Source organism: Marmota marmota, unplaced genomic scaffold (genome assembly GCF_001458135.2).
Source record: "Marmota marmota marmota unplaced genomic scaffold, marMar, whole genome shotgun sequence".
NCBI classification, from domain to species: domain Eukaryota; kingdom Metazoa; phylum Chordata; class Mammalia; order Rodentia; family Sciuridae; genus Marmota; species Marmota marmota.
Genome location: NW_026000052.1, coordinates 1129315 through 1138039, shown reverse-complemented (window position 1 = coordinate 1138039; position 8725 = coordinate 1129315). Strand labels below are relative to the sequence as shown.

General features: G+C 62.7%; 2 protein-coding genes across 2 annotated transcripts; both read left to right on the top strand.

The window, feature by feature from the left end:
- The first annotated feature begins 114 nt into the window (after positions 1 to 114).
- Positions 115 to 1989, top strand: C8g (complement C8 gamma chain). The gene is made up of 7 exons (XM_015505738.2): positions 115 to 619; positions 758 to 894; positions 1035 to 1105; positions 1179 to 1286; positions 1528 to 1629; positions 1700 to 1738; positions 1821 to 1989. The coding sequence occupies exons 1-7, from the start codon at positions 389 to 391 to the stop codon at positions 1850 to 1852; spliced, it is 720 nt and encodes a 239-aa protein (XP_015361224.1). The 5' UTR covers positions 115 to 388; the 3' UTR covers positions 1853 to 1989.
- Positions 1990 to 2395: 406 nt separating this feature from the next.
- Positions 2396 to 8356, top strand: Lcn12 (lipocalin 12). The gene is made up of 5 exons (XM_048813281.1): positions 2396 to 4922; positions 5308 to 5444; positions 6804 to 7024; positions 7157 to 7504; positions 7537 to 8356. The coding sequence occupies exons 1-4, from the start codon at positions 4818 to 4820 to the stop codon at positions 7501 to 7503; spliced, it is 810 nt and encodes a 269-aa protein (XP_048669238.1). The 5' UTR covers positions 2396 to 4817; the 3' UTR covers position 7504; positions 7537 to 8356.
- Positions 8357 to 8725: the final 369 nt, after the last annotated feature.

Here is an 8725-nt window from a genome sequence, read left to right as displayed (position 1 = left end):
CGCGTCTGTGCGCCTGCGCGCTCCCGTGCTCTTTCAGAACAGCGCCCCTGGGGGAGCGGCGGCGGCGATACACCCGGGGGCGGGGCTCTAGGTCTGCGGGTTCGAGACTGCCCTGGGCCTACTGCCTTGGCCTTGAGCTCCAGGAGCCCAGAGTTCTTGACTGTGAGGATGAAACCGGAGTTTGGTAGTTTAAAGGTGATAGATGTGCAAGGTGCTGCGCACTGACCCGGTGGAAATCAAGGTTGTAGAAATAGATGGGCAAGGAGTCTAAGGCCAACCGGGGCCTTGTATCCAGAACATGGGGCCTGGTTCCTGTTGAGACCAGGCTCCTGAGGAGGCTGGGAGGACCACTGCCCAGGTTGGGGGGTTGGGGAGGTAGGGGACAGCCATGGACTTCCTGGGCTGGGCTTCCTGTGGGGGTGGACAGTGGACTCTGACCTGGGACATTGCTGCCCTTGGCCTCCTCATCGCTGCCACTATCACCATGCTGCCCCTTGAGACCCCACTGCTCTTGACCCTGCTGCTCGTGGCCAACTCACTGGCCCAGAGGGTTCGACCCCCTCGGCCCCCAACCCTCATCAGCAGCATCCAGCCCAAGGCCAGATTCAATGCTCAGCAGGTGAGAAGCTGGGGACCGGGGGGGGGGGGCAGGTAATAGAGGTAGATGGGGGGCAGGAGCTTGCCCAGCTTTACAAGGGTGGGTCCAGACCACCCTCTCCCCTCAGTGTCCTGGAGTCCCTCTGGTGCCTAACCCCAGTTTTCAGGGACATGGCTCCTCGTGGGTGTGGGCTCTGCCTGCCGCTTCCTACAGGAGCAGGGTCACCAGGCTGAGGCCACCACATTGCACGTGACTCCCCAGGGTGCAGCCATGGTCATCAACACCTCCCGCAAGCTGTGAGTCCTGGCATGGTCCACCACCCTTGCCCTAGCCCCCTGGCCCCAGCCCTGCAGTCACCTGTACTGATATCCCACATGGTCCCACCTGGGTCGGGTCCCCAGTGCCTGGCGCCTCCTCCCACTCCCCCCACCCCCAGGGATGGGATCTGCTGGCAGGTGCGACAGCTCTACAGAGACACAGAGGTCGCTGGCCGCTTCCTGCTCCAAGGTGAGGGCAGCAGGTGAGGGGGTAGGGCTGAAGAGCTGGGTAGGGACTGATACCTGACGTGGCTCTGCCTCAGCTCAAGGAGCCCGGGCCCCTGTGCACATGGTGGTTGCTGTGACTGACTACCAGGGCTTCGCCATCCTATACCTGGAGCGGGCGAGGCAGCTGTCCGTGAAGCTATACGGTGTGTGATGGCCTGTGTCCACTTGGGATCCCAGGCTCTGCACATGCAAGGGGCCATCACAGACCCTCCCCTTTCCCTCCCCATCCTGACCTTCTGTGCTGGTGTCCAGGGAGGAGCTGCTGGATGGGCCTGGTGTGGGGTTAGGGTGGGAGTGGGCACAGACAGCTAGTCCTGGACACACAGACTCTGTTTCCGGAGCACCCCACACCCTCCTGCACCAGTGGCCCTGTCTATCCCACAGCCAGATCGCTGCCTGTGAGTGACTCTGTCCTGAGTGTGTTCGAGCAGCAGGTCAGAAGTGCCAACCTGACTGAAGACCAGATCTTATACTTCCCCAAGTATGGTGAGTGTCCCCAGCAGGTCCCCCTCCTGGCCAACATCCTGCCCTCCCTGACCACTGCCTGGGCCCCCAGGTTTCTGCAAGGCTGCTGACCAGTTCCACATCCTGGATGGTGAGTGGGCAGCAGGGCAGCTGGCCAGTGGCCACAGTGCAGGTTCCTTCCTGCCCCTTGCTGAGTCTCCTGTCTGCTGCAGAAGTGAGGGGACGAGGCCTGCGGGAGCCGTGATGGGTCACCTGCTGCCCTCCGCGGTGAGCTCCAGAGCAGCGCTGGTCAAGGTCAGGGCCCTGTGGTTCTTGAGGAGTCTCCCCTGTCTGCTCTCAGAAGCCACCTCCCCCTGGGAGCTCATTAAACATCACAGTGGACCCCTGGCTCCTTTCAGTCCCCACTCGCACCAGAGGAGGAGGAGGCTTGTTCCCCCATCGTTTGAGAACCCCCTCCCCAGCCAGGTGGGGCTGGGGAGCTTCCTAGAACCCCTGGGCCCCAACTCCCCCTCAGTGTGGCCCTGCAGCAGCTGTCTTCCCCTGTCCTGTGCTGGCCTCTGGGCCGCCCTCTCCAACAGCCTGTTGGGCCCTGCCCAGGGTGGACTTCCCTAAGGAGGGGCTCCTGTCAGGACCCCCTACTGGGAGCTGAAGAGCCAGAGGCCCAGGGGCCCTGTAGCCTGAGGTAGGATGGCATATCAGAGATGGGCAGCAAGGTCACTTCACCATCCCTGGACACGGTGCCTGGCTGGGCTGAGGCCTCACTGTCCTGCACACTGTGAGCCAGGGGCTTCCAAGAGCAGGACTGGCCACCTGGGTGCCCTGACACTGGGGGAGGGCACCCAGGTGAGAGAGGTGGGAGTCTCTGGGGAGAAAGCCAGTTGTTGCTTGGGCCAGATAAGGTGAGCATGGGGACTCTGGACAGCGGGAGGACCCCCTGGCAAACCCAGAGTCCCCCAAGGTCACAGACAGGGAGGCGGGGGTGGGGCAGGACCTTGCGCTGGGCCCCTGCTCTCTATGCCCTCCCTTCCAACAACCTCCTTCCTCAGGCTGTGGGAAGACCCAGGGTGCCCAGTGAGCTTTGGGCCACAGAGGAATGGCTATCTGGTGTTTGGACCTTTTCTGCTGGCCCAGCCACACTCAGAGAGAGCAGTGGGACTCAGGTTGGGGTGGGTGGCTACCAGGAAGAGCCAGCAGCTGCCCAATGGGCTCCGTGTCCTGTGGGCGGTCCCCCTGCCGTTCCCCCAGGGTCCCTGTGCAGCTGGACTCAGGAGAGCAGGGAAGTAGGGCCGGAGGCAGAGGGGAGGCAGGGACCGGGGGACAGGCCCCACCCAGGAGACTGCCCTCCAGCTCCATGTCCCAGAGACCCCAAAATAGGGACCCCAAGAGCAACCGCATCACATCGGACCCCGAGAGACCCTAAGGTCTCTCGGCCACAGAGAGCCTTGTCCCCCATCGTGCTGTCGCCAGACTCTGCGTGCTCTTCTCTCTGTTCTGAGGGGGGCGCCAGAGACCCTTCCAAAAGACTGAGTGGCCTGACCCTACGAATCTGCCCTGGGGGTCTGCACCGCAGTGTGGGTCTGACCTGGGAAAAGAAGATGCAGCACGTTAGAATTGACGCGCGTTGCGTTTTCATAAATTCATGATTTCATAAAATGAAAAAACGTTCTGTTAATAGCTCCTTGTGCATCTTTTTTTTATTTAGAGCTCTTATAGTTTGTATTTTGCCTTTGAATTCTGATAGGTGATTTGCAACATCTTAAGAGAATAATTGTTTTAAGAATCTGTGGAAACTAATGCTTCCCTGGTCACCTTTTCTGAGACCTGTGTCAGGGAAGGGGAGCGGGAGGGCCTCGGGAACGGGGGCAGGGGCTGCCCTGGGTCCTGTCTGGGTGAGGGGCTGTCTCGGGGTCCCCAGTGCCCTGTCCACCTCAGGGCCCTGCTTGGGTGTGTGTATGGAGGGACCAGCTGTCCCTGTACTTGGGACATGCTGTTGACTGCTGCTCCCCACATCTCCCCAGAGTGCCCTGTGACTAAGACAGCTGGGCAGGGGCCGTGTCTGGCCAGGGTGAGAGTGGGCCCAGGGGCTGCTGATCAGGCTCCCGAAGGCCCCAGGAGATGCGAGCAGAAAGGTGCTTCTGGAACCTCAGGGTACAGAGGAGTCTTGGGCTCGGTTCACACCATTCTCTTCCTGGGTGACTAAGGCCAGGGGTCATGGGGACCAGTCAGCACAGCAGGCTGCCCCCTTGCCAGGCGAGGGCAGGTCTGGCCCTGAGGCCCTCAGCCTTGTGGTGGGGTTCCTGCCCAGCACAGGTTGCCAGGCCAGGGACTTCCTGGGATGGGCCCAAGTCCCCCATGAGCAGGGCTGGGAGAGGGAGGAGATGGCCAGGGACCCTGGCAGGAGAGAGGAGGAGTTGGCCAGGACAGGGAGCTTGCAGAGGAGGTGCCCTGTCAGGTGGGGGCCTGGCCGCAGCCTCCTGACCTCCTCAGCTGCCAGTGGGGTGGAGGAGGAGTGTCCATAGAGGGGCATTGACTTCTGAGGCCTGACTTCCAAACGGCCAGGGCAGCTGGAAGCCGATGTCTGGGTCCTCCTCGCTAGATCTTTTTTGGGCAGGACCCTGGCAGGGTCCCTACTTCCATTAGGGGGACAGCCCCTGCCCTCAGCTTGGGTGGAGGTCCCTTTGGAAGTCTCTGCCGCTCTCACCGGGGAGCCCTGGTGCGCCCAGGCCGCCTCCTCTCCCCCTCTGGCTGGCTCCGCCCATGCTCTCCTGGCCACCAGGCCAGCTGGTGTGCCACCCTCGCTCACTCAGCTCAGGGGTCATGTGGAGTCCTGGGGGCTGGGGACCTCTCTGTGGGGCAGATATCCCATCAGGACTGCACCAGTCATGCTCTCTGCCTGGGACAGGATGTTCTGTGTTGGGAAGGGTCGTCAGGGCAGGGCTGGGCAGGGCCCCGACCTTGGTGGGACACTTGAAAGGGGGTGAAGGCACAGAGGGATCCAAAGACAAGGCCCAGGCCAGGCCCAACAGGCCTTCCCAGTCCCTCCTGCCTGGGACTCAGGGAACCATGGCGGGGGAGGTCTGAGGAGGGACCATCCTGCCTGCCCTGCCTCCCCAAGACTTCCCTCCACATCTCTTCCGCCACACCCCCTTGGGAGGGGCACCCGCCAGGTGAGCCCTAAAGAGGTCCCTCTGGGGCCAGTGGCTACCAGGATGGGCCCTTGGTGTGTCTTGTTGCTGTCACTCACCCTGCCAACAGTCCTGCAGGGCCAGGACCCAACCACCCCACCACAGGTGGCAAACTTCCAAAGTAAACAGGTACAGGGTTGGCGGGGCAGTGGGCTGGGGCCCAAGTTCAGGTTCAGGGAGGAGGGTGGCGGGCACTGCCCCGGAGTCCAGGCAGGCGAGCCCTTCTCTCAGGCTCCCCTGGCCTCCAACAGAGCAGGACACTGACATTCCCTCCTGTGGCTCCCACAGGTCGTAGACTCTGCACATGTGGGGAAACTGAGGCTCTGGAAGGCCACTGGCAATTGGCCAGGCCACCCAGTCCCTGCCAGACACAGGACAGGCTGTGACTGCTGCCAGAGTCGCGGTGCAGGCCCGGCCCTGGGGCAGCTGTCTGGCAGGGATCTTGGTTCAGGGCTGTCCAGGGTATGGCGAGGTGGGGTACGGACTGCTGGCCCTCCTGTCACCCGTCCTGCAGTTCCAGGGGCAGTGGTTTGTCCTTGGTCTGGCAAGTAACACCTACAGGAGAGAAGACCGGGCTTTGCTGAATACCTTCTCCACGACATTTGGGCTCAACCAAAAGGGCCACTTTGAGGTCTCCAACACCATGACCCGGTGAGTGGGCTCTCTTGTCCGAGAAGCCGAGGATCTGGGTCCCCTCCCAGGAGCCATCATGGGCTCCGTCACACTGTGGGCTGCAGCGTCACGTCCTGAGGCCTCTGTCCAGTGCCCAGGCTGCTCAGTGAGCTCAAGGCTGATAGACCCCGGGTCAGTTCTGCTTGCCTCAGCCCAACCTCTGTCCAATCCGGTTGTCATCTCACAATGTTAGGAGAGAAGTGGGCAGCCCCAGATGGTCTGCTGGGGACAGCCTTCAAGTGGCCCTGCTAGAGTAAGTGTCCTCCAGCTGCTACACCCAGGGCCACAGGTGCTCTCGTTGGCCCACCTGGATGAAGAGCCCACCACCTGGCTGGAGAAGCATCTGGCCTTGGGGGACAGCCTATGGGAACCTCCGGGGGAGGGGCGCCCTTTGGGGATGCCAGGGACAATCCCAACTCTGCTACCCTCCCCCAGCCTGGCCGCCTCATTGAGCACCTGGCTGGCTTGCTGCGGGGGAAGAGGGCCAGGTGACTGCTCTGGTTAGGACTCCTGGAGTCCACCTAGTATCTGATCATGAAGCCAGGGGACATGGCCACACAGACCAGGGGGAGGGAGGCAGAGGCATTCCAGCCTCTGGGGACTTGGGCTGAAGCCAGGGGACGCTGCCACACAGACTAGGGACCCCAGGCTGGTGGCAGGCAGCACCTGGGTGTGTGTCCCCAGATCCTCCCCCAGCCTCTGGGGACTGGGTGTCAGTCACGTCACACTGGCCCAGCCTGTGGCAGGTGGGCGCAGAGCCCTGAGGCTGGAAGTCACCCGCGTGGGTGTGGCTGCACTCAGAACCCCTCCCAGGCCTCAGGTTCCTAGAGATCTCACTGGCCTGGGTTGGGTCAGGCCTGATTGGGGGAGCGAGGGGTCCATTCTCGCCCTCCGTGTCACCGCAGGCCGACTGCCCGAGGGGCTCTCTGAACAAGCAAACTCCTTGAGAAGCCCTGTGGCTCTGGGCGCTATCCTGAGGCCCAAGAGAGTGGCACATGGGGTTGCTGGCCTCAGCCAGGGACAGCTTGCCCTTGGCCCTCCGTGCCCCTCACCCCCACACCATCTGGCCCAGGGCTTGCAGACTGGAGTCCAGCCACGCTGCCCCAGAGCAGGGCTGACCCAGAAAAGGCCATTCTCCCACTGCACATCCTGGGGACTGGGGGCTCCATGCCAAGCTGACGGGTAGCCGCCTGCATGTGGACTGGTGGGCTGCAGAAGGGGGACTGAGGGGTCCAGGGCTGAGACAGTTTCCAGCCTTCTGTGTCTCCCTGGGGGCCTCTGGGCTGGGCCTGGCCGGCCTCCCAGCCTTCTCTGCCCTGCCTGCCTGCCCGCCCGCAGTGGCAAGCGCTGCAACACTTGGTCTTACGTGCTGATCCCAGCAGCCCAGCCTGGGCACTTCACTGTGGACACCAAGGGCGAGGCTGACCCAGGCGGGAGGGCGGGGACCGGCACGTTCAGTGAAGACGTCCAGGTGGTCGATGGCGACTACACGGTCTTTGCCCTTCTGCTGTCCATCAGACGGATGGGCAGCCAGACCACAATCAGGATCAGTCTGCTGGGTGAGCCCCCTCCTCGCTCTGAGCCCTGCGGTGACCCTGGTGGGGGCTGGGACTGACCGGGTGACTTGGGGACAATTGGCTCTCCCACCCACCCATCTGACTGGCTGAGAGCTCTCCTACTGGTCAGCACAGGCAGACACTGGAATCTGCCCCGCTGGACGCTGGACAGATTCACCTGCCTGGTCAAAGCTCAGGGTCTCACCAAGGACAACATCGTCTTCCCAACTGCCATCGGTAACGCGTTCACAGGCAGTGGACAGTGGGAAATGGAGAGCAGGCAGGCTGGGCGGGGCCTTCCAGAGGACCCCAGGCTGATGTCCCCAGCCCCTACCCCAGAGCAGGCTGGTCCCTTCTCCCTCCCCCTGGTCCCCTTTCCGCCCCCTCCCAGTCACCTGCCTGTTTCCCCTCACATCCCTCCCAGGCCCACCCCTCTCCTCTCCCTCATGGCCTGTCCCACTGTCCCTCACCCTGCCAGATGAGCTGCCCGACCCTGCCTGCTGAAGCTGCTGAAGGGCCCGCCTCACCCGCCCTGCCCTCCCCCACTGTCAGCACAAATAAAGGCACTGTGCCCAGGACCCCAGAGTGGCTGTGTGACCTTGGGGTCAGTGAGAGGAAAGGACAAAGGGACCCATGGCAGGGCAGGGCCGTGATGGCCACCCCAGGACAGGCCAGCCTCCCTCACTGCCCCCAGTGTGCACTCCACCAGCAGAGCTCTGGGCGGCCAAGAGGGGGCCCAGCAGGGCCAGGCTGTCCCTAGGCCTCTGCCCTGGTCAGCCGGGCAGGCAGGGCCCCAGGACAGGAGCAGGCCCCTGCGGATGCCTGGGGCTGGGAGATGGGAGGTGGAGTGGGGATAAGCAGTCTAGGCCTGGTCCCCACTGGCCGTAGGGAGGCTGGCTGGTGGTGGGTGAGGGGTGTGGGTAGAGGGATGATGGGGGGTGAGGGAGGGTTTTCTGCTCTTTTGGTCTTGCGCTCTGGGTCAGGAGGTTCAGGTTCAAGGCCATGAGTCCGTCTGGTCTGAAGTGCTGGGTCACGTGTGGGCCTGTGAGGACAGAGACCACCCTGGTCCTGGGTCTGCACTGCAGCTGCTAATGAGGACCTGGGCCTGGGGGTCAGACATCTGCAGCCATCTTCCTGGAGTCGACCCTGGGAAGGCTGTGGCAGAAGGGCCGTGGTTGGGTGGTCCTTCCTAAAGGCGCCCAGGAAGGGTCTCTCCCCCATGGGTGGGCTGGCTACCAGGTGCCACCCCAACCTGCGCGGGATCTGAACTTAAGGTCACTCATGTGAATTTGCACGGACACCAAATAAAACACAGACGCACACTTGTACTTTGAACAGGCTTCAGGACGGCTTCTCCACTCTCGGCCTCAGGCTCCCCAGAGGGAGAGTGAGGGAAAGTCACTAGAGCCTGGTGGGAGCAAATGTGTTTGCAGGGGGGCTGTTATTGGGGGGACTCTTGTTCTTTAGAAAGCCCTATCCACAGAAGGCCAGAAGGGCAGGGTTACCGGGGACAGGTGGCTGTAACTCAGCCCTGGAGGCACCTCCCACAAGGAAGACCCCTTACTATCCGAGCGAATGCAGTGGTCGGTCAGAATCTGAGGCATCAGGACTGGAAGGTGTGGTCATTCATGTGGCTTCCCACAACCGGGTGGTGGACACAGGCCCCGGATCGCTGGCTTCACTCTCTCCTGCCTTGCCCCCCTG

What these genes read in the sequence shown, in the direction of transcription:
- C8g (XM_015505738.2), top strand. Translation starts at nt 389, where the DNA reads ATGGACTTCCTGGGCTGGGCTTCCTGTGGGGGTGGACAGTGGACTCTG. An exon ending in GCTGTCCGTGAAGCTATACG is followed by an intron (nt 1,287 to 1,527) that starts GTGTGTGATGGC and finishes TCTATCCCACAG; the next exon opens with CCAGATCGCTGCCTGTGAGT. An exon ending in CTTATACTTCCCCAAGTATG is followed by an intron (nt 1,630 to 1,699) that starts GTGAGTGTCCCC and finishes CTGGGCCCCCAG; the next exon opens with GTTTCTGCAAGGCTGCTGAC.
- Lcn12 (XM_048813281.1), top strand. Translation starts at nt 4,818, where the DNA reads ATGGGCCCTTGGTGTGTCTTGTTGCTGTCACTCACCCTGCCAACAGTC. An exon ending in CAAACTTCCAAAGTAAACAG is followed by an intron (nt 4,923 to 5,307) that starts GTACAGGGTTGG and finishes CCCGTCCTGCAG; the next exon opens with TTCCAGGGGCAGTGGTTTGT. An exon ending in AATCAGGATCAGTCTGCTGG is followed by an intron (nt 7,025 to 7,156) that starts GTGAGCCCCCTC and finishes TGGTCAGCACAG; the next exon opens with GCAGACACTGGAATCTGCCC.